The sequence below is a fragment of the Papaver somniferum genome, chromosome 8, assembly GCF_003573695.1.
Source record: "Papaver somniferum cultivar HN1 chromosome 8, ASM357369v1, whole genome shotgun sequence".
NCBI classification, from domain to species: Eukaryota; Viridiplantae; Streptophyta; class Magnoliopsida; order Ranunculales; family Papaveraceae; genus Papaver; species Papaver somniferum.
In genome coordinates this window covers 42,968,559-42,993,739 of record NC_039365.1, presented here as the reverse complement: position 1 = coordinate 42,993,739, position 25,181 = coordinate 42,968,559, and the positions used below count along the sequence as shown (strand labels likewise).

General features: G+C 37.2%; 2 protein-coding genes and 1 pseudogene across 2 annotated transcripts; 1 reads left to right on the top strand and 2 right to left on the bottom strand.

Moving 5' to 3' along the window:
• Window positions 1–13,754: 13,754 nt before the first annotated feature.
• LOC113305493 lies at window positions 13,755–17,235 on the bottom strand (annotated as a pseudogene).
• A 463-nt stretch (window positions 17,236–17,698) lies between these two features.
• Window positions 17,699–19,430, top strand: LOC113305492. Its single transcript, XM_026554521.1, has 8 exons — window positions 17,699–17,840; window positions 17,933–18,150; window positions 18,227–18,328; window positions 18,433–18,514; window positions 18,627–18,646; window positions 18,768–18,881; window positions 19,083–19,207; window positions 19,322–19,430. Exons 1-8 carry the CDS (start codon window positions 17,699–17,701, stop codon window positions 19,428–19,430), a joined length of 912 nt encoding a protein of 303 aa, XP_026410306.1.
• A 1,974-nt stretch (window positions 19,431–21,404) lies between these two features.
• Window positions 21,405–22,466, bottom strand: LOC113305490 (putative pentatricopeptide repeat-containing protein At3g25970). The gene has a single exon (XM_026554520.1). The coding sequence runs from the start codon at window positions 22,464–22,466 to the stop codon at window positions 21,405–21,407; it is 1,062 nt and encodes a 353-aa protein (XP_026410305.1).
• Window positions 22,467–25,181: the final 2,715 nt, after the last annotated feature.

The following is a 25,181-nucleotide window of genomic DNA, read 5'->3' as shown; positions in this document are numbered from 1 at the left end:
TTTCCAAAATATCAAATGTTAGTCGCAAGTATAACGCATCAAGAGTCTATAACTAAGCATGCATCATCAAGAGAAAACACATTTGATTAATAAAAATCATTTAACTCATTTTTTTTATCAATGCAATTAATCATATAAAAATATTGCATAAATTTATAAAATAAATATTACCACATAATTCTTGAAAGAATGTCTTCCTCCTTCGCCCCAGAGGATGGGTTTAGCTCATCATTGTGGAAATGCACTCAAAACTCATTTTTATTGCTCAAAGGTGGTGTACAAATGATGAATTGGAGAATAACTATTAAAAATCGGGAGTTTGCAACATTTTTAATTGTTGCAAAACACTGTTACAGAGAACGATAAAAGCCAACTGTCGCTGTTACGCTTTTACGACCCCCGCCTCTGCGTCGTTATCACTGTTGATAAACGACTGTATTCGTTAGTCTGTTCTTCGTGTTCTTCAGCTGTGCATCAGCAGAAATGGTGGTTCTATGCAACTCAATTTTCTCGACTCTGTAGTGTTCTAAAATCTCCCCAAACTCTCCGTCCCTGGTCTATTACTCCACCACACCTTATATACTCCTTCATGCACCGAAATCATGCGTCATAACTCCATATATTCTTTCATTACTCGATAGTATCCTTCACAGCCAGTGAAGGATTTTCTTCCATGATATATCAACCCACGCGTTACTCCTTAGCTGTCGTGATACAAACACGTTCCAAAAGTCACCAAAAACCCAGTTTCCACACGCAAGCCTCCAGTTAAAGCACACACTTCCCGTAAATAAACCCGAGAAGATATATCCTCCCTGTTTTCCTCATATATGATTCTCCAACCCCATTTCTTTGAATTTGATGCAATTACCTGTCATGTTTAGCTGCAACAGGCCTAGTCCAACTGATTTTAGCGCTTTAATCTCACTAGAAGTCGTCCAAATCCAAAACAGCAATATCGGGTTTATTAAAACACGTAACTCCCTGATTTATTCCATTTGACGCTCCAGCCAATTCTAACCCAAACCATTGATCATACCATGCCTGCTAAACTTAATCAAGCCGTCCTGTGAAATTTCAGCCATTGAATCATACTATAACCCCTCCAAATCACGAACTGAAAATCTGTGAATATTTTCCCGCCATTTTCTTAATTTAAACGAAGAAGGAGGATGTTATCCCTTATCCAGCATCTTGGATGCCAAATAACCAGTGGGTGCTATAGACAAATAGGCTACACATAGTCGTGGGTGCCCCTTAGCAAAAGTGGGGGTCCGTATAGCAATTGTCCTCCGGGGGTACTCCGACCAACTTTTCGAGCCGAATTTTCCAACAATATTTATTTTCCAAAAATACCTAAAAATACATTAAAAAAACAGAATATTAGTACAAAAATCGAGTTCCAACAATACAGACATTGAGGGCAATTTAGACACAAAAATGTGTCTATCAAATATCCCCAAACTTATTATTTGCTAGTCCTCGAGCAAATCTAATCTAGAAAAATAAAAACCGAGTTAATCTCGGGAGGGTTTACCAGAGGTGTACCCACAAAACCATGACTTCTAAGTGGTCACAAATATCCAAAGAGCTATGAGGACATACAAATTCTCAACCTATCTCCAAGTAACTAGAATGCCAGAGAAATTAAAGGTATCTTGCTCTAAAGCTGAATAAAGAAAAGGGGATACACATCCGCAATACTGCTGGATAAAGAGATATCCGCTATACATCTAAATAAACATTGTAAGATGCATCCGCTTTATAGCTGGATAAGATTAGGAGAGAGATAAAGATGAGAGGGACATCTGCTAAACAGCTGGACTTATTACGTGTGATGAGTTGAACCAGTGCTAGAAATATCTTGTGCCAAATGGAAAGCGGACTAACAAAGAAAACCATATGCACCGATCTTCGACTCTCTCATAGTGCTCAGTAGAAACAACGTCTTCTTCGGCTTCAAGTGTTGATGATAAACTCTCGAACCTCGTAGAACCTTGACACTTTAACTTTTCTCCTTAATTTCTTGCTTGAAACTTCCTTATAGATTTTTACTTCCCTATGGCCTTATTGAACAAAACGTAACAACTATTTATTTTATTTATTTATTTTATTTTTTTGGCAATACAAAAATAACAAGACAAAAATTTGAATAGCCATGAGAGAATGACTTTAGAACTTGGATCTTCGCAACTTGTGATGTCATGGTATCATGAACTTCAACAACTTATATCATTTGCTCTTATAACTTCTTGTAACTAAGTCTTCAACTTTGATTTTAATTATTCTTTTCTATTGTTGCTTCTAAACCTTAAATGTCTTCAACTTTCTTTATAGATTTTGATGTCGCTCCGCTTGTTGAAGATGATAAGTTTCTACTGAGAGAGAATCGTAATCCCGTAACTAAGACGACATTGTGAGGTTGCTTTTTCTTTCTGTAATTTCCTTCTGGCCTACTTGTCTTTCCATCATGGATGGTTAGGTCCATCACGGTTACCCTCTAAAAGGAACAAGTTCTCTCCTGAATTTTCAAAGATCCCAATGTATTTTTCTCTAATGTCTCAATAGGTTGCTATCCCTAGCATTCCAATTTTTATCTTTTCGGTGAGAACCAGTATGTAAACTTAGCTAACTGTATACTATGTGACGCTAGAAGTTTCAAAGTGCAACTAAAGAGTTCTTCCCCACCCCCAAACTTAAATCTAACATTGTCCTCAATGTTTTTTAATGAAAGAGCAATACCAAAAATAAAATAACACGAGGAGAAGTTGGAAGGATAGTACCTGGGTGAAGAGATAGAAAATCAAAAACTAATATACAACATACAGCTTCCTCAATGGTCAATCAAGGGTAAACAGGGTCCTCTAGAGGGACCTCCTCAACATCACCTGTAGGAAAGTGCTCTAAAAAGGGTTTCAATCTCTAACCGTTAACCTTCGAAGAACTACTACCATCCGGTGTCTCGATCTCAACAACTCCATGTGGAAAGACAATGCGAACAATAAAAGGACCCTTCCACCGAGAACGTAACTTCCCAGGGAAAAGATGCAAGCGGGTATCATACAGAAGAACTTTTTGACCTGGAGAAAATGACTTCCTTAAAATATTTCTATCATGCACAAGTTTCATTTTGTTCTTATACTCCTTAGTACTATCGTAAGCATCTATACGAATCTCGTCCAACTCATTGAGATGGAGTTTCCTATGGGATCCTGCCTTGTCAAGTGAAAAGTTTAGCTGCTTAACAGCCCAATAATCTCTATGTTCTAACTCAAGAGGTAAATGACATGCCTTGCCATACACAAGACGATAATGCTACATTCCAATGGGGGTTTTAAACGCAGTACGATAAGCCCATAAGGCATCAGTAAGCCTGGACGACCAGTCTTTCCGATTAGGATTAACTGTTTTCTCTAATATGCGTTTTATCTCCCTATTGGAAACCTCTACCTGACCCCTAATCTGCGGATGATACGGGGTAGCTACCTTATGTGTAATACCATATTTCTTCATCAAAAGCCTAAAAAGTCCATTACAAAAGTGCGACCCTCCTCACTAATTATAGCTCGCGGTGTACCAAAACGTGTAAGTATATTATATTTCAAAAACTCAATCACAACCCTATGGTCATTGGTTTTACACGCAACCGCCTCAATCCACTTAGATACATAGTCTACAGCGACAATGATGTATAGGTTACCAAAAGAATTAGGAAACGGGCCCATAAATTCAATACCCCACACATCAAAAACCTCAACAACTAAAATAGGGTTCAAGGGCATCATGTTCCTACGGGAAAATGGTTCATAATTTCTGGAAACGTTCACAAGTAACACAGTAACTATGGGAGTCTTTAAATAACGAAGGCCAATAGAATCCACACTGCAATATCTTACCAGCAGTCTTCTTAGCACTAAAGTGACCCCCACAAGCATGATCATGACAAAAGGAAATAACACTAGACTGGTCACTCTCAGGTATACATCTCCTAATAATCTGGTCTGGACAATACTTAAATAAATAAGGATCATCCCAAAAGAAGTGCTTAACCTCGGCTAAAAACCTAGAACGATCTTGTTTACCCCAATGTTGGGGCATTCGACCAGTAACAAGATAGTTCACTATATTCACATACCAAGGTGATTGGGTAACAAAGAACAGTTGTTCATCAGGAAATCTATCCCTTATATGAAGGGAACCATCAGGGGAATCAACAACTAGCCTAGACAAGTGGTCTGCTACTACATTTTCGGCACCCTTTTTATCTCTAATGTCTGGAGAAAACTCTTGCAACAAAAGGATCCACCTAATCAATCTAGGTTTCATATCCTTCTTAGCCAGAAGATATTTCAAAGCAGCATGATCAGTATATATGACGATCTTAGAACCCAAGAGATAGGGTCCAAACTTGTCTAAGGAAAACACAATGTCTAACAGTTCCTTCTCGGTAGTGGTATAGTTTAATTGTGCATCGTTCAGAGTTTTGCTAGTATAGTAAATCACATGAAGTAATTTGTTTTCTCGCTCACCTAGCACAACACCAATAGCATAATCTGAAGCATCACACATGATCTCAAAGGGTAGGTTCCAGTTAGGTGCCTGGACTATGAGGGCGGTAGTAAGTAAAGTCTTAAGCTTCTCAAAAGCCTCTAAACAAGCATCATCAAAGACAAACTTAACATCTTTTGCAAGAAAATTGCAAAGAGGTCTAGAAATTAAGCTAAAATCCTTAATGAATCGGCGATAAAAACCAGTATTCCCTAAGAATGACCTAATATCTCTTACGGTTTTTGGGACCGGTAAAGTTTTAATAAGGTCAACTTTGGCTCTGTCTACCTCTATACCCTTCGAAGAAACGATATACCCTAGAACAATTCCTGAACGAACCATGAAGTGACGTTTCTACCAATTAAGCACTAAATTCTTTTCCTTACACCTAGTCAAAACTAATGACAAATGATGCAAGCACTCGTCGAAAGACGAACCAAACACTGAAAAATCATCCATAAAGACCTCTAAAAACTTGTCTACCATATCTGAAAATATGCTCATCATGCAACGCTGAAAAGTCGCAGGGGCGTTACATGGCCCGAATGGCATGCCTCTATACGCAAAGGTACCAAAGGGACAGGTAAAAGTAGTTTTTTCTTGGTCTTCTGGGGCAATAACGATCTGATTATAGCTTGAGTAGCCATCTAAGAAGCAATAATGACTATGTCCAGCTAATCTCTCTAGCATTTGTTCGATGAAGGGAAGGGGAAAGTGGTCCTTCCTAGTGACCTTGTTCAATTTTCTATAGTCAATACAGACACGCCAACCCGTGGTCACCCGGGTTGGGATTAATTCATTGTTATCATTCTGGACTACAGTGATACCAGATTTCTTGGGAACAACCTGAACGGGGCTGACCCACTTACTGTCTGGAATGGGTAGATAATGCCAGCATCTAACAACTTAAGAACCTCAGTTCGAACTACTTCTTTCATATTAGGGTTCAGTCTACGTTGCATCTCCCTAGAAGGTTTGGTATCTTCCTCTAAATAAATCTGATGCATACAAACAGTAGGACTTATACCCTTAATGTCTACTATGGTCCACCCTAAAGCTTCCTTGTTGTTTTGAAGGACGGTTACTAGCCTACTTTTCTGATCACTATCCAAGTCAGAAGCAACAATCACAGGTAAAGTTTCAGATGAGCCTAAAAACACGTACTTCAGGGTATCTGGTAATGGTTTTAGGTCCAACTTAGGAGGCTCTTCTAAAGCAGAAACTAGGGTAGACTTGGAAACTGGTAGTGGTTCGAACTTAGGTTTCCATCCATTACTAGTTTCTAACAAAGGGGTTGAATCTAACAAAGCATTAACCTAATTAATCACATTATCATCATCAAAATCAATCCTAAAGTGAGCTAGGCATTTCTCTAATGGATCTTTTAGCAAAGTGTTTGGTAATGACTCCTCGACTAATGTTCCTATCATGTTCACCTCTTCTATGCTCGAGTCATCTAGTTCAAAGGGTAGCTTACTAATATTAAAGATGGTCAGCTCAATAGTCATATTACCAAAAGACAAATTCATAATACCATTTCGACAATTAATGATCGCATTGGATGTAACTAAAAACTGACGACCTAAAATCACTGGTATTTGGTTTTCTGGGTGGACAAGTTAGGTATCTAGGATAAAAAAATCCACTGGATAAATAAACTTGTCGACCTCAATAAGAACATCCTCAATCATACCACGAGGAATTTTAACGGACCTATCAGCTAATTAATGTGTCATCTGGGTAGGTTTCATATCACCAAGTCCTAGCTTCAAGTACACATGGTATGGAAGTAAGTTCACACTGCTCCTAAGTCAATAAATGCTTTCTCAACACGATATTTACCTATTGTGCAAGAAATAGTAGGGGACCCTGGGTCTTTATACTTAGGAGTAATGGTATTCTGAATAATGGAACTCACTTGACTAGCTAGGAAGGCTTTCTTCTGAACACTAAGTTTTCGCTTTCGCGTACACAAATCCTTCAAAAACTTAGCATATGCGGGAATCTGATTAATCGCATCCAACAATGGTAGGTTGATAGTGACCTGCTTAAAAACCTCTAATATATCATTAAAGTTCGACTCGCTCTTAGTTTGAACTAGCAGCTGGGGAAACGGGGCTCTGGGAACAAAGCCGGGCTCAGTCTCCTCATTTTCTGGCTCAGAAGGGTGAACTACAGCATGTTCACTTTCAGGCATGGTGACCTTATTGTCAAGTTTCTTTCCACTCCTACGGGTTGTAACAAAATTCACATGATTGTACGATTTCTCTCCTTTAGGGTTAGGATCAGTATGACTAGGGAACCTTCCATCTTCTCTCTCACTAAGAAACTTAGCTATTTGGCCGACTTGAAGTTCTAAATTAGCAAGAGACTGGGAATTATTCTTAAAATTCTGCCTGGTTTCTTCCTGAAAACTATAGTGGTTCTTTGATAACATATCATGGTTCTTTGCTAATATAGTAAGAGTTTATTCTAAGGTGGAAACTGTGGTTGACCTGAAGAGTTCTTAGCATAACCAAAACCTGGGGGAGGCTGAGAATTACTAGACTGGCCTTGATTCTGGCCCTTAGTCCAAGAAAAATTAGGGTGGTTTCTCCAACCAGGGTTGTAGGTATCTGAGTATGGGTCAAACTTCTGACGGTTTTCAAGCCTAGAGTTGTTATAGACAACATGGGCTTGCTCTTGACTAACCTGTCCTTCCCAAAATGAGCTATTAGGTTCTACTCCACAACTAGAGACTTGAGAGGCTCTAATCCTATCATCGGATTCAACAAGAGACCTATGTTTAGGATGATTCAATTCCAAAGCTTCTAACCTTCTAGACAAAGCGTCAAACTTAGCATCTGAACCAAAATTTGTATCTACCACATTGGTGCTACTTCTATTGACCAAGAGTCTTTTAGGGGGTCCAAAACAAGACTCCCACTGTTGGGATTTTTCAGCGACAACTCCTAAGAAGGTAAATGCATCCTCAGCACTTTTACTAGTGAACTCACCAGCGCACATAGACTCAACCATGGCTTTGGTCGAATAGTCTAAACCATCATAAATAATCTCTGCTAGTTTCATCTTTTCAAATCCATGGTGAGGACACTGGGATAGGAGATCATTGAATCTCTCTAAAAACCTACAAAGAGACTCTCCCTCTTGTTGCACACTAGCACTAATTTTCTGCCTAACAGCTGCAGTTTTATGCTTAGGGTAGAATTTCATATAGAAAGCAGCAATAAGTTCCTGCCATGTTTCAATGGATTCATATGGTAGGTTGTTAGCCAAGTCTTGGATTTATCTCTCAGTGAAAAGGGAAACATCTTAAGTTTCAAGACTTCATCAGTAAGGTCTTTATTCTAATTGTCCCACAAATTTCCTCAAAGTCCCTAATATGAAAATAAGGGTTCTCATCATCTTTTTCTAAGAATATAGGGATCATCTGAAGAATACTAGGTTTTATCTCGAAATTATCCGTAATGGCTGGCAATTTAATACATGAGGCTCGGGTGGACCTAGTTGGGAACATGTAATCTTTCAAAGTTGCCATTGTTGGCACTACAGAAGTACTAGGGGTACTTTCCTCACGAAGAGACATATTCTCAAAACTGAAGTTTCCAAAAACAGGGCTCTCAAAAGAAGAGTCTTCGAGCTCCCTGCTTCCACAAAAGGAACTACTAGGTTTGTCACTAATCAAACGACCTAGATTGTTTCTTTTCCAAGATCGTTCTCTAATGACCTCAGGCATACACTGGAAAAAAAACAAAAAGAAAAAAAAATCCTAAAGGGAGGTTCTAAGCAAACACACAGCAGGCTGACTCCACCAAAGCAGACCTAAATATTTCTAGCAAAAAAAAAAGCATGATGGCTCCACTTAGATTGTTTCTAGACCAGCTTCTATTCTTTCAAAAAGGAATTCGTTACAATCTGAGCAAACCTCTCTGGAATCAATCTGAGTTAAAGTAAGTTGAACAGAGACGAGGGAAGCTGCGTGGAGCTTTGATACCCAAGGCCTCACCGGCGTTACAAGGCGGCGTATTCAAATCACAGAAACCATCATGAACTTCAAAGCATGCTCAAAAGAGTAACCAATATTCTTTAAACGACTTTCCTATTAAGCTCGTTACCCTATCAGTCTCGTTCTATTTCAAATTTTAAGCTTAGGTTCGCGTTTGGTATCGTTTTCCTAAGGCGGGCAAGAAGAGAATGGTGATGAAATCCGAACCCTTACCTTGTATGGCCAGTCCTTGCCCTTTACTAGGAAATTAAAGCAGTCATTTTCAGTTCCTCAGCATATATGCAAACGAAGGAATACATTAACTCGCTAGCAGGAGATTCGCGAGTGTTTCGACAATCTTACCTCCCGTTCCATACGGGGGATGAACCGTTGTAGTCGACTCGGGCCACGACTCCTATGTCATGTACGAACCCGAAGGGCCGAGACGATATCGTAATCGTCGTCCTTCTCTGCACACAGTTTATATTTAAACTACTCTTCCGTAGGGTTTAAAAAAAATGTCCCAAAGTTTAAAGTCCAAAGTCCAAAAATAAAGTTCAAAAGAAAAAGAAAGTCTAAAAAAAAAAAAATACAAAAAAAAAAACCTTAATTACAGTTTCTAAAAAAAATAATAATAAAATTATTTACAAAATCTTCTTCTTCACTCCTTCTGGATTTCTCTTTTCTTTCCTTTTTGGCCTTTGCCTTTTTTTTAGCACTTTCTCTTTTTCTTTAGCTTAGCTCCAGATCTGAAATAAAATAAAAATGCCAAAATGCATAAAAAAGAACAAATAAAATAAAACCTAAAAACAAATCTATAAACAAATCCGCGTCGGCGGCGCCAAAAATTGATTTGATTTTCAATTGAGTTGTAGTAAAAGTTCGTTCAAGACTTGTAGAGACCTTGATTTTTAAACTTGATTTTTATGGCAAAGCAAATAAACGTTGTGAAAATTATGGAGAGGCTGGAGCTAGGATTTCACCATTCATCAATACTTATGTGGTTCTAAATTAATTTATATCATGCAACTTAAACAATTGATTCGATTCTAAAGTATTTCCAAAATCAGATTTCCAAAATATCAAATGTTAGTCGCAAGAATAACGCATCAAGAGTCTAAAACTAAGCATGCATCATCAAGAGAAAACACATTTGATTAATAAAAATCATTTAATTCATTTTTTATCAGTGCAATTAATCATATAAAAATATTGCATAAATTTATAAAATAAATATTACCACATAATTCTGGAAAGTGTGGCTTCCTCCTTCGCCCCAGAGGATGGGTTTATCTCATCATTGTGGAAACGCACTCAAAATTCATTTTTATTGCTCAAAGGTGGTGTACAAATGATGAATTGGAGAAAAACTATTAAAAATCGGGTGTTTGCAACGCTTTTTAATTGTTGCAAAACACTGTTACAGAGAACGATAAAAGCCAATTGTCGTTGTTACGCTTCTACGACCCCCGCCTCTGTGTCGTTATCAATGTTGATAAACGACTGTCTTCGTTAGTATGTTCTTCGTGTTCTTCAGCTGTGCAACAGCATAAATGGTGGTTCTCTGCAACTCGATTTTCTCGACTCTGTAGTGTTCTAAAATATCCCCAAACTCTCCGTCCCTGGTCTATTACTCCACCACACCTTATATACTCCTTCATGCACCGAAATCATGCGTCATAACTCCATATATTTTTTCATTACTCGATAGTATTCTTCACAGCCAGTCAAGGATTTTCTTCCCTGATATATCAACCCACGCGTTACTCCTTAGCTGTCATGATACAAACACGTTCCAAAAGTCACCAAAAACCCAGTTTCCACACGCAAGCCTCCAGTTAAAGCACACACTTCCCGGAAATAAACCCGAGAAGATATATCCTCCATGTTTTCCTCAAATATGATTCTCCAACCCCATTTCTTCGAATTTGATGCAATTACATGTCCTGTTTAGCTGCTACAGGCCTAGTCCAACTGATTTTAGCGCTTTAATCTCACTAGAAGTCGTCCAAATCCAAAATAGCAATATCCGGTTTATCAAAACACGTAACTCCCTGATTTATTCCATCTGACGCTCCAGCCAATTCTAACCCAAACCATTGATCATACCATGCCTGCTAAACTTAATCAAGTCGTCCCGTGAAATTTCAGCCATTGAATCACATTATAACCCTTCCAAATCACGAACTGAAAATCTGTTAATATTTTCCCGCCATTTTCTTAATTCAAACGAAGAAGGAGGAGGTTAGTCCTTATCCAGCATCTTGGGTGCCAAATAACCAGTGGGTGCTATAGACAGATGGGATACACATAGTCGTGGGTGCCCCTTAGCAAAAGTGGGGGTCCATATAGCAATTGTCCTCCGGGGGTACTCCGAGCAACTTTTCGAGCCGAATTTTCCAACAATATTTATTTTCCAAAAATACCTAAAAATACATTAAAAAAACACAATATTAGTACAAATATCGATTTCCAACAACGCAGACATTGAGGGCAATTTAAACACAAAAATGTGTCTATCAATTATTGCAACAGAGATGGCTCATCAAACTTCTTGGGTTTGACTATACAATTCACTGCAATAAAGGCCTGGAAAATAAGGCTGCTGATGCACTTTCTAGACTTCCAGTCTCTAGCTCATCCACCACCTGCAATGCTCTTGCCTTATCTACACCAACTTGGACTCAAGATATAATTGTCAGTTATATAGATGATGATGTGGCTTCTAAACTCATTCCACAGTTGCTAGTCAATGGCTCTGCAATTCCTAATTACACTTATTTAGAAGGCATTCTCAGGTTCAAAGGTAGGATTTATGTGGGCACCACTACTAACATGAGACAACACATTCTTCATTCCATTCACTCATCTGCAATTTGAGGCCATTCAGGCATTCATGACAGCTACATTAGGGCCAAAACTTATTTTTATTGGAAAGGATTGAAACAAGATAATCAGCTTCTAGTCATCCAGTGTGACACATGCCAGAGGAACAAACTGGAGCATCAGCACCCTCAAGGTCTTCTCCAACCACTACCAGTACCAGATCAAGCCTGGGAACACATTAGCATGGACTTCATAGAGGGTCTCCCTAAGTCCAATAATAAAGATGTTATCTTAGTAGTGGTGGACATATTCACTAAATACAGTCATTTTATAGGACTTACGCATCCCTACACAGCACTTACAGTGGCTCAAGAATTCTTAAATAACATCTTCAAGTTACATGGGCTACCTGCTTCCATTGTCTCAGACAGAGACAAAGTCTTCACCAGCAAATTTTTGCAAGAACTCTTCAGAACTTTGGGAACACACCTCAACATGAGCACTGCTTACCACCCTTAGTCAGATGGCCAATCTTAAAGAGTTAATGCTTGCTTGGAGGGTTACTTAAGGTGCATGACAGGTCATAAACCCAAGCATTGGTTCAATTGGCTCCCATTAGCAGAATGGTGGTACAACACAAACTTTCACATCAGTCTCAAAATGTCTCCTTTTCAAGCTTTGTATGGGTATGTCCCTCCTCACTTAGCCTTCCCAACTATTGCTAATACTTCTGTAACATCTATTGAAGAATATATCCAAAGGAGAGATGCAGTTATTGACCTCTTGAAGGAAAACCTTCACAAGGAACAGGAAAGAATTAAGTGGTTTGCTGGCAAGAAGAGGACTGACAGATCCTTTGTTGTGGGAGATATGGTTTACTTGAAGTTACAACCATACAAGAAAACTTCCATGGCCTTGCGCAAGAATTTTAAGTTGTCTGTTAGGTACTTTGGACCATTTCTTGTGCTTCAGAAGATAGGTCAAGTGGCTTACAAGCTAGAGCTTCCTCCAGGCTCAAAGATTCATCTTGTATTTCATGTTTCCCAGTTAAAAAAGAAGCTAGGTGTTGCTGATTCCACTATCCCTTCTTTGCCTTTGGACGACTCAAATGGCGAGATCATTCTAAAGCCCATAGCTACACTGGATTCTCGACAAGTTTTTCGTCAGGGTAAGGCAATACAACAGCTTTTGATTCAGTTGTCTCATACTACACCAGCGGATGCCACTTGGGAGGATTTTCCTAACGTTCGCACTCACTTCCCTAAATACCATCCTTGAGGACAAGGATATTCTGAAGGAGGGAGTATTGTCATGGTCTTGCGGTTCATGGCTCGTCGGTGATGGCCTGCAACCAACATAAGGATGTATTTATAATTCTGTCAGTTAATTCTTGTGTTTTAACAGTTAACCTCTTTTTAAGTTTTCTTAGATAGATGTTGACATCTCGACCACGTGCAGGGTCAGTGTCGATTAGGGTTCAGTGTTAGGTCTTCTTCTCCCTTTAATAAGCATGTACTTGCATTTAGTGCTTATCATGAAAATAGAAAAGAAAGAGGTAGTACAGTGGTACTGAGGTTACTGTTTTTGTGAAGTTATATCTCCATTACTCCCACCCTGATGTACTGTGTTGCTTGAATGTTGTTAGTACTACTTTATCTCTCTTATTAACTCATCGAATATCTCAGTACATCATAGGTTTGAATGGATAATTGATTTCTACTGCATATTCAATAAATCTATTCCTCAACAATAATAGCTCTGTGAATCATTGATTTCTTGTTGATTAGGTTAGTGTCGGACCCTTTAAGCATAAGATTAGGTTTATTGTTGACTAATTAAATCTTTGATTTCTCGATGATTTAGATGATAAGAGCAAAAAAAACAATAAAGTTTATATATAATGGTGTCCTAATCAAACATATTTTTAAGTTTGAAACCTAGGGTTTAATATATTTTTCTGATGGTAAAAACACAGATTAATGGAGAAGATGGCAAATTAGTGGTGGCAGTTGCAGGTCAAATTTAATTTAACTTTTCTAGGTGGCAAATAGGAAAAACAAAATTGAAAACTAAAATTACTTTAGAAAATCTAATAAGGATAGCAGTGGGTGGCAAATAGGTGGAACCATTCCAATAGGGATCAACAACCAAGTTTAACATATTTTATCCAAAACTGATATTTTATCAAAACCCACAAAATATTATTTCCCCTCTTCCTGTTCCACTACAATCAATCACATTAACAAAAGAAATAACAACAAACTCAAAAAGCTTAAAAAATATTCAAACAAGGTTGCGATATCACTGTAATCAAAAAGCATATTTCTAGAGCTTGAAAGCCCGAACGAAACTGATAGTAAGTGAGGGGCAATTTTAGTCCTTAAATTGGGCTCACTATGAGAAATCGCCCAAGTTAGCGTGTTGACTACATTTTTTGCTCCCACTAAACAAAAATCAAGATCACTGTCTTCTACTTTTTCTTCCCTTTGCCTTCAACTGTTGGGGGAGCCTGGAATGGGATGAAGTTCAAGCCACCCATGAAGGGTTGTAAAGCTGCTGGAATCTCAACACCATCTTCCTTCTGATAATTTTCGAGGATGTAACAAATGGTCCTCTTTGTTGCTGTTAGGGTTGAGTTTAGCAGGTGACAGTACTGTTTCACTTGGTCATTGCTCTGCAACCAATATTCAATAAGACACTTTCAATACAACTGTCACTATGAGAGCTTCATCCATAAGAAACTAATCTTACTATAATAAAGAAAAGACCCCTTTTTGGTGAAGCCTTATTTTTGGTGTCAACCTAATATTACTAATATGACCTTAAATATCAACCACTACTATGTATATGTATTCAAGGGTGAAAATGTATATTGAATCAATGTTTGTGTATTCACAGGAATGCCATTGTTTTAAAAATAGGTCAAAAAATTTAAAATTTAGATATCTTCCAAAATACACATCGGATTTTTACAAAATTAGTATATTTGGAAAGCTCTTTGAATTATCTACGTAATAACTACAAATAAGAATATTAAATTTTTATTTTAAGATTTTTTATTAATCATCATCGAATTTGGTGTTGTTTAAAGAATCAAATTCAAGCATGTGCATCGCACATGTGGTCTTACTAGTGCCAAATAAAATGGAGATACCTTTTTCTGCCCGAATCGAATTTCCAATCTTCTAGACTGGAAGTCAGTACAGTTTGAGCAAGAAACTAGCTCTCTGTATGCATTTGAGGCAGGAAAATGTGCTTCCAGATCATACTTCTTCGCAGCTGCATCATTCAAAGCACCCGAAACAATGGAAACAACTCGATAGGGCAAGTTTGGTTGTAACAAAAGATTTATATTAGAAAAACATGAATGATGATTGAATTTCTCAGCATGGAGGAAACTCAAGAATTATAACACATTATCATTGTGGAATAAATTACACTTTCAAAGGATGATATTATCAGTCTTTCCCGTAAGAATAACAAAGAAAATCCAATACCTCCTTGTAGAAGTCCTCAGAGTTTTTAATCATTTCCTCATGCATTTCCCAGGAGTCGGTAGCATTTGGAGAGTTCATGCAAAACTGTTCTACCTTCTCAAATTGATGAACTCGAAAGATACCTAAAGTATCTCGACCATGTGAACCAGCTTCTTTGCGGAAACAAGTAGAGTATCCTGTATATCTTGCAAAATAGGCAACAAGAAACTACTGATTAATAATCACATCTAGGTATGTTGATGTAAGAACTTGGTTTTTCTAAGTTTTCAAATTGTTGGTATTAATAATACGCTATTTTCTTTGTTTACTAAAGATGCAGAGGAATATTATTGAAAAGTAACCCACAAAATTGAAAACGAAAAAGTAAGGAGAAGAAGAGAACTAAAAAAGAAGTAAAAATCTGCCATGAAGTATAAGAATATCATCAAAGTTCAACCTTATTGGCAGTTGTGTAGGATGGATCCAATCATTTAGATGATATGCAAACAATGGTTGTTCAGCTGTGGCAATAAGATACTTATCATCTCCCTCACCTGTGACCTATCAGATATCAAACCCAATCAACCACAACATGAACAAATTTTCTGTTAACATCATATAGCTGTCTTTCAGAAATATGGTAACATACAAATCATTCTTTACCCACTCACCAGCAAAAATGCATATTGGATCTCCTAATGAACCAAATAATACTATGATGCACCAATTATTTTAACAATCAAGACAAATTCTTACTTTGTAAAGTTCTTCGTCGAATTAAGCTAGTTGAGCACATTTTGCCATTATATCTTTTCTCATGAAGAATGGAGTTTGTAGGAGGGTATAGTTTCGCTTTCCCAAGAATGCAAAACCAAAATTGATAAGTGCCTGATTGAGAAGTACCCCAACTCCTTTCAATTAGAAACCTCTTCCTCCAGCAACATTAGCACATGTTTAATGATAGAAGACTTGAGAAATACCGTTTGCAGTATGCATCCAATCAAATATTAAAAAAAAAAAAAATTCCAACAGTTTCTAGTTATCTTTTTCACATGCAAAAATTAAAGAGTCGGACAACAGTAAATGTTAAACTTTTGAAATTTTACAACATTTCAGAAAAACAAATTAAATAAACGTATAATAAATTAGAATCTGATTCTTGGTGTAAATTTATTTATATGATTAAGAGCATCCAGTATGGGTAATGTAAAATGGTATATATAAAGGATTTTGAACTGAGCGGACGTATAGCATTAATTAATATCCCGAAGTTTAAAACACCTCACGACATTTCAAACACTACTTATATCAATCATTGGTGGTGTTCTAAACACCTTTTACTTTTAAGAGCTGTTTAAACGCCGCATGATGTTTAAAACACCGCCTAAAAGTGAAAGTTATTAAAACACCGCCAATGTTAGATGTAATCAATGTTTAAACATGGTATGGTGTTTCAAACTGATCCTTACCCTTATCTTTTATTTCCATTATATATGGTGTTTCAGTCTGATCCTTATTCTTATCTTTTACTTTCCATTATAGAAGAGCATTTGTCCATTGTGGTTAAAGTCCAAAATTGTTATCTTTTGTATTTTAGGATACCTTATGCGATGTACCATAGTGGACACTCTTAAGAGGACAAACACACATGTAAACAAACAATAATTTCTTCTCCAGACATCATGTAACTATACCCTTCCAAAATATACACAATTAGTCCAATCACAGATTTCCTGGCAACTTATCTTATCATATAGGATATTAGGATGGATATCATTGAAACTAAGAATATAACAGTAATTTGTGTCAATCGAGTTAACTAATCCGGCCTCATGTTGAAAATATATTACCATAGCCAACAACCCTACTCAAACCAAATAAGAAGAAAATATTGCATCAGAAATCAGGTTAATTACCTTTCTTGAGATCAGCAATTCCAAGAAGCTCAACAAGTTCAACGTGATTTTTCAACTTAGGTTCTGTCATATTCTCTCCTCATGTTCGGACTACCAAATTATTAGCCTGTATAAGAAGAAAAAAACCAACTCCAGTAAAAGACCTATATATTTCAGATTTGGCCAGTGCAAAATTAGACCTAATATACATCAAATCAAAACCAAGGAACAGAATCATATACCTCATCATTGTCAACAGGAACGGAATCATGAACTAAGTTTCCAATCAAATCCAACTTAGAGTACAACAAATATTTTGGTATAACTACGGTAATTGTTAACAAGAAATGAAGGTGAAAAATAGGTGTTATTCACCTTTCCAATACAAAACATGTGATTTTCTAGTTATTCCACCGAACCCATCCGTCCATTAGAGATTACAAGCAAAACCCATAAACATTAATGAAATAGAAGCAGAATCATTTAAATCATCATCCTTTTGCATAATTTGGTTACCTCGTACCACGCTAAAAAACAGCGTATTTTTCCCTTTAATCCAACGATCCATAAAAATCCTGTTAAACCTCTCTTCTTAGCACAAAACTCTCATCCCTTCTTCCATCGCCTCTTTCTCTCAAGGTCTCAAAACCATTTAACTCTTCCCAGACCGCCACCACTATTGCTGAACTTCTTTATACAAGATACCTATCTTTTTGTTTCAGCATCTCTGCTACATCAATTCGTCTTCTATTTTATGTTTCTTTAGAATATTCGAATCTATAGTTTTAATTAGGGTTTTGATAATTGAGAAACCCTAGTTTTGTCAAACCTGTTAATGTATTTTTCATGATTGTTATGACTTGTTTTGATGTCTGTAGAATCTTAACAGTAGGTTATAATTGTTTTATTGTAGTTAGGAGGAAGATAAGGCGCTTTCTCAGTATTTTTCCATGTCTGTAGAAACTGATATGGTAACCACAAGGAAAGTTCCAAGGAGGCGGAAGGCCCGTGTTAACAAAAATAATAAGGGGAAAAGGGGATGGGGGAAAGTGTTTCGGGGTAGTGCTGATAAGAAAGTTAGGGTAGACAAGCAAATGCAAAAACTATTTAGTAAAAGGGCGAGACAGTACAACTCAGATGATGACGAGGAGGGGGGGAAGAGCACGAGGAGCCTGCGCATAAGCGAAAAGCTTCACATGTAGATCGAAGACCTGTTAATAATAAAGTGGCGGCTTCAGATGGGGAGTCTAGTGGAGAGGAAGGTGAAAATGGTTCAGATGCTGATGATGAGGTGAAAGGAAATTATGATGACGAAGGCGAAAATATAGAGCCAGGAATTACAATGTTCACTGATGGTTGTAAAGCGTTTAAGATGGCTTTCAGCACAATCATTGGGAAGAAAGTTGCAGACCCTAATGTGGTAAGGATTAAGAAGCTTGATATTTTGGAGTTTCATCTTGGTGAAAGAACTTTTCTAAGGTTTAATCTCAATGCAGGGTCCTATTTTATCAGGGCACAAGGAGCTATTTTCTATGAAACTTGTTGAAGAGCTAAGCGAAAGAAAGGCCAAAGGGGAGGCCAAGAACGACAAACATATGGTAATTTGTTGTTAACTTTCTGGTTGTTTTTCTATCATTCTGCTTGAAGGTAAATGACATGTTTATAGTTGGTCATTCTAATTTAAAATTGGTAAGTTTAACAGGAGCGGGAGAAGGGCCATGCAAAGTTGCCTGCATATTTAGACTCACACGAAAAGTTTCTTATGAGTGTTGCTACAAAAGGAGGTATTGTTGTGTTATCCTAATTAAGAAATTCTTATAAAATGTAATTTCCTTTATTAACTTTCTGCCTTGCACTAATCAATTCCTATTTCTCGTGTGCGGCATCAAATTTCAGTGATCAAGTTATTTATTGCGGTAAGTCCGTTTCCTATGCTTATGCGACGTTTTTCCTCTCCCCTCGAATCAAAATACTTATGTATGTATTTTGTGAACCAACTTAGTAGTTGCATATGAATTTGTTGCCTGTAGTTTTCAGGTCAGCAAAGCGCAAAATGCTCAGAAAAGACTAAATCCATCAAGGGATAAAGATGCCAAAAGTATTTCAGTTGTGCTTACAGTCGATGTTAGTGTTGTTGATATAGTTGACGTTGTAATTTTCATATTGCATACAAGCTAAGAATCGGGTACTTATTTAAAGTAGGTTCTTCAGAACATCCTTTCAGAATTAACTATCTGATGGAAAACCTCCCTATGGAATTTGAAAAAACTGTCACAGTTATCTAATTGAAGGAGAAGTCATGTTTTTCCCGCTCTTGTCATCATAATGTTTGAGATTGTTGAAACAGTATAGTTCATGCTTTATAACACGGGAAATGTACCATTCTTGACAGCAATTATTAAGCGTAGGAGACAGACATTCTTATCAGAAATACGCAAGAGAAGTTCACAACCAGCTGAAACTTCCTCCAAGGTGGTGTATATTTTTGTTTTGATTACTTTTTTCTACTCAAAGATTTTATCAGTGTGTAATAAAATAGAAGAACTGAAAAAATAAGGTGACTTGTGTGAATAACTTATTGAGCTGGGCAGAGTTACAATTAAAATCTTCCCTCGCCAGCATGATGTTCAAGTTTTTGTAAGCTTGTATTTACAGAGTTATGAGATGGATGCTGTGAAAACAACCTTGCCTGTTGTATAAATGATACCACCAACTAATAGAAACCATAGGTCGCAAATACTTGTTTTTCCTTAGGGAGATTAGGGAGACGGGGTAGGACATTACAATTAAATGTTTCTTGGTGTAATTCAAAGTGGGTTTAATGGATGTTTCTTTTTCCTTTCCATTTAATTTTAAATCCAATAAAAACTGAATATGCCATAAGATGCATGATGTGATTTGTTGATAGTGGTAAAAGTGGTTCGATTCTCAGACTTGTAAAGGGTATTAATTAGACTTAAATTCTAATATTAAAATAGAAAACTCAATAAAAATTATAGCAAACTCAATCAAAGTTGATATCAATATTAAAAGAACACTGAAGCTAAGATTCCACTATTTTCCAAATTCAAAGTGATTTAATCCAATATTTATATTCATGCAATTTTTTTCGTTCAATTTGATTCTAAACTATTGCAACAAGTATGTCTCAGTTGACTCGGAGTCCAAACTATATAGCCACGACTTGGCCTTATCTTTCAGGGAAAATGGGAATAACCTAAGTTTCAAAGCATCATCATCTAAGCCTCTAATTCTTAGAGTACTACAAATTTCCTCAAAATCCCTAACATGGTAATAAGGGTTTTCATTGTCTTTCCCTAAAAAGATTGGGAGCATCTGTAAGGTCCCAGGTTTCAGTTCATAGGGTGCCTCCGTTTCAGCTAACTTAATACACGAAGGACGAGTAGTCCTAGATGGATTCAACAAAGCTTTCAAAGTTGCCATTTCTGGCGCTATCGGAGCAACATGGATTCTCTCCTCAGTCAAAGGACGTTCAAAAACAGACTCTTCAAAAGTCGGACTCTCTAGATTAAGGTAATCGAGACGCTTCGAACCACTTGCCTTTCCATTTTCTCATGAATGATCCTTCTCCAAAGTGTATATTCTCTCTTTTTGGAAACTCCATGTCCATTTTTCCAACGGTGCCTGGTTGGTGATCCTGAGAGATCTCAATACCAAACCCCCGTACTCTTTAGATATGCTTCCGCTTTTTCTCTAGCGCAACCCCATAAGATGTCTCTCATGAGAATAGTTGAGTGTCTTTTACGCTGAGACTGACATGTTATTTTTGTTTTTTTGAAAGGTTGATAAGCGTTACTTTTCATGTCGATATTCCAACAAAAATTGTTTGCTAGTACAAGTCTTCAAGGTTGAACAACATAATCAAAATCATGTGCTTAAAAATTTCTCATCTTCACCATCGTACAACCACCCAATTTCTTCCATTAGTTCTTCCAATCTTTGGTAGACCTCTTCATGTTGAGGATGTGACCGATCTTCATCATTGAAAGAATGAACCTCGTTTTTCACTTCAATCCAACTCCAACCAGGAACCTTCTTCACTATTCTCTCCTTCATCAACCTCTTTATAGAAGCATTTTCCTCTCAAGTTCCCAGATGACCATACATGCTAGAGAGAAGGACATATGTGCAGTGCTCATCAGGCTCCAAGATTAGCAAGTGTTTCGCTATCTTAGTAGCCAATTCTATGTTACCATGTATCCTACAAGCACCCAACAGGGTCTTCAACACCATTGCATCAGCTTCAAATGGCATAGACTCAATTAACTTTTTTCCTTCTCTGACATGTCCAACGCGTCCCAACAGGTCAACTCCACTTGAAAAATGCTACATTCTAGGTGGAATACCGTATTTAGGTTCCATATTGTTCAGATATCTCAAACATTTTTCCACTAAACCAATATGAGTACATACAGTGAGAACTTCTACGAAGGTTATGTGATATGGTTTTACATTCTTTTCATTCATCTCCAAGAAGAGATCAAGAGCGATATTACCTTGTCCACGTGATTGAGCTACATCTTAAAGTTGCATTGAAGGATTTCCTTGCATCTTCAATGACCCCACACTTGGAGTACATAAATATGAGTGAGCTTGATACAAAGTCATCATACTCAAAGCCTGATTTAAGTACTAAGACATCAATTTGCTGACCTAGTTGTAAAGTGGCCAAATCTGAACAAGATCGGATGACAGCCGAAAAGGCAAATTGGTCAACTGGAAGTGGCTTGGATCGCATCCACCAAAGAACTTCAGAGCATCTTCACTCAACCCATTCTGTGAGAATCCAGTCAGGATTGAATTCCAAGATACATTGTCCTTGAGCTCCATGCTGTCAAAGCATTTTATTGCATCTTCCATAGATGCGCTGCTGGATTTCAGATACATAGAAATCAATGAATTACATAAAGGTACCGTCTGGTCTAAACCCCTTTTAATCGCCAACCCATGCAAAGATTTCCCTTCCTTGTGATGTTTCAGTCCAAAACAAGCACTAAGAATACTACTGTATGTGTACATGTCTTGTTTAATCCCATATCTTTGCATCTCAATAAAAAGTTCAACTTCAAAGGACTTGTAATCGTGAACCACGTAAGCTGCTAGCATGGAATTCCATGTGACCAAATCTCGGATACCATCCTCATCTTCAAATACCTTTCGTGAATCTTCAATGGACCCACACTCAAAGTAGGAAGTAATGGTTGCATTGCGTGCTGCAGTATCAATTAATCGACCACATTTTATCATCTTGGCATGGATTTGGATCGTTACTTTATAGAGCTTAGGATCATCAAGCAGCGGCAGAAGGCTAGAAAATGTTACATCACCAGGTCCAATAGCATGTCTCTCGATACGATCAAATAGAAAGAATGCAGTCTCACGATCACCTATTTGTGCATATCTTGTTATCAATGCGTTCCAAGAGACAAAATATGGTTCAGGTATGCACTCAAACACTAGATAAGCATCTTGAATCCTTTTGCATTTTGAATACACATCTAAAAGAGCAGTAGATGAGAATACATTCCACTCGTAACCCATCTTAATAATCATAGAGTGAACTTGTTTCCCGGCCTTTAAATCATTAATCCAAGAAATTCCATTCAAAATGCTTCCAAATGTAAACTGATCATAACTAAACCCATCTATTTTCAGGGCTTTAAAGAGATCCCAACTTATATTATTCTTTCCAAGATTTACATATCCAGTTATCATTGAATTCCAAGAAACAATATTTATTTGGGTAATTTCTTCGAACAATTATCGATCTAAGTTTATTTTCTAGCATTTGGAATACCCACTTAATATGTTGTTTGTAATGTAAGTATCTACAACAGTTCCTGACTTTATAGCTTCACTGTGACTTATTGATACACCATAAAAATCTGAGCTTCGGGTGAGCTTTAGTGGTTTCTTCCATGTATAACTACCGTAATTGTTAACAAGAAATGTAGGTGAAAAATAGGTGTTCTTCACCTTTCCAATGCAAAACATGTGATTTTCTAGTTATTCCACCGAACCCAGCTGTCCATTAGAGATCACAAGAAAAACCCATAAACATTAATGATATAGAAGTAGAATCATTTAAATCATCATCCTTTTGCGTAATTTGGTTACCTCGTACCAGCGCTAAAAAAACAACGTATTTTTCCCTATAATTCAATGATCCATAAAAATCCTGGTTATACCTTTCTTCTTAGCACAAAACTCTTATCCCTTCTTCCATCGCCTCTTACTCTCAGTGTCTCAAAACCATTTAACTCTTCCCAGAACGCCACCACTATTGCTGAACTTCTTTATACAAGGTACCTATCTTTTTGTTTCAGAATCTCTACTGCATCAATTCGTCTTCTATTTTATGTTTCTTTAGAATTTTCGAATCTGTAGTTTTAATTAGGGTTTTGATAATTGAGAAACCCTAGTTTTTTCAAATCTGTTAATGTCTTTTCATGATTGTTATGACTTGTTTTGATGTCTGTAGAATCCTAACAGTAGGTTATAATTGTTTTATTATAGTTAGGAAGAAGATAAGGCGCTTTCGCAGTATTTTGCCATGTCTATAGAAAATGATATGGTAACCACAAGGAAAGTTTCAACGAGGCGGAAGGCTAGTGTTAACAAAAATAATAAGGGAAAAGGGGAGGGGGGAAAGTGTTTCGGGGTAGTGCTGATAAGAAAGTTAGGGTAGACAAGCAAATGCAAAAAGTATTTCGTAAAAAGGCGAGACAGTACAACTCAGATGATGACGAGGAGGAGGAGGAAGAGCACGAGGAGCCTGCGCATAAGCGAAAAGCTTCACATGTAGATCGAAGACCTGTTAATAATGAAGTGGCAGCTTTAGATGGGGAGTCTAGTGGAGAGGAAGGTGAAAATGGCTCAGATGTTGATGATGAGGTGAAAGGGGATTCTGATGACGAAGGAGAAAATATAGAGCCAGGAATTACAATGTTCACTGATGGTTGTAAAGCGTTTAAGATGGCTTTCAGCACAATCATTGGGAAGAAAGTTGCAGACCCTGAATTGGTAAGGATTAAGAAGCTTGATCTTTTGGAGTTTCATCTTGGTGAAAGAACTTGTCTAAGGTTTAATCTCAATGCAGGGCCCTGTTTTGTCAGGGCACAAGGAGCTAGTTGCTATGAAACTTGCTGAAGAGCTAAGCGAAATAAAGTCCAAAGGGGAGGCCAAGAAGGAAAAACATATGGTAATTTGTTGTTAACTTTCTGGTTGTTTTTCTATCATTCTGCTTGAAGGTAAATGATATGTTTATAGTTGGTCATTCTAATTTAAAATTGGTAAGTTTAACAGGAGCAGGAGAAGGGCCATGCAAAGCTACCTGCATAATTAGACTCACACGAAAAGTTTCTTATGGGTGTTTCTACTAAAGGAGGTATTATTGTGTTATCCTAATTAAGGAATTCTTATAAAATGTAATTGGATTTATTAACTTTCTGCCTTGCACTAATCAATTCCTTGATCAAGTTATTTACTGCGGTAAGTCCGTTTGCTATGCTTATGCGACGTTTTTCCTCTCCTATCGAATCAAAATACTTATGTCTGTATTTTGTGAACCAACTTAGTAGTTTCATATGAATATGTTGCCTGTTGTTTTCAGGTCAGCAAAGCGCAAAATTCTCAGAAAGGACTAAATCCATCAAGGGCTAAAGATGCCAAAGGTATTTCTGTTGTGCTTACAGTAGATGTTAGTCTTGTTGATATAGTTGACGTTGTAATTTTCATATTGCATACAAGCTAAGAATCGGGTACTTATTTAAAGTAGGTTCTTCAGAACAACCTTTCAAAATTAACTATCTGATGGAAAACCTCTCTGTGGAATTTGAAAAAACTGTCACAGTTATCTAATTGAAGGAGAAGTCATGTTTTTCCCGCTCTTGTCATCATAATATTTGAGATTGTGGAAACAGTATAGCTCATGCTTTATAACACGGGAAATGTACCATTCTTGACAGCAATTGCTAAGCGTAGGAGACAGACATTCTTATCAGAAATACGCAAGAGAAGTTCACAACCAGCTGAAACTTCCTCCAAGGTGGAGTATATTTTTTATTTTTTTTGTTTTTTCTACTCAAAGATTTTATGAGTGTGTAATAAAATAGAAGAATTGAAAAAAGGATGTGACTTGTGTGAATAACTTATTGAGCTGGGAAGAGTGACAATTAAATCATCCCTCGCAAGCATGTTGTTCAAGTTTTTGTAAGCTTGTATTTACAGAGTTATGAGATGGATGTTGTGAAAACAACCTTGCCTGTTGTACAAATAATACCACCAACTAATAGAAACCATAGGTCGCAAATACTTGTTTTTCCTTAGGGAGATTGGGGAGACGGAGTAACACATTACAATTAAATGTTACTTGGTGTAATTCAAAGTGGGTTTAATGGATGTTTCTTTTTCCTTCCCAGTTATTTAAAT

Bases quoted from the DNA above. Each gene is read 5' to 3' on its own strand.
- LOC113305492 (XM_026554521.1), top strand. From the start codon at position 17,699: ATGGTAACCACAAGGAAAGTTCCAAGGAGGCGGAAGGCCCGTGTTAAC. The intron at 17,841-17,932 runs GTAAAAGGGCGA...CTTCACATGTAG, and splicing joins GCAAATGCAAAAACTATTTA to ATCGAAGACCTGTTAATAAT. The intron at 18,329-18,432 runs GTAATTTGTTGT...TAAGTTTAACAG, and splicing joins CCAAGAACGACAAACATATG to GAGCGGGAGAAGGGCCATGC.
- LOC113305490 (XM_026554520.1), bottom strand. From the start codon at position 22,466: ATGATAACTGGATATGTAAATCTTGGAAAGAATAATATAAGTTGGGAT.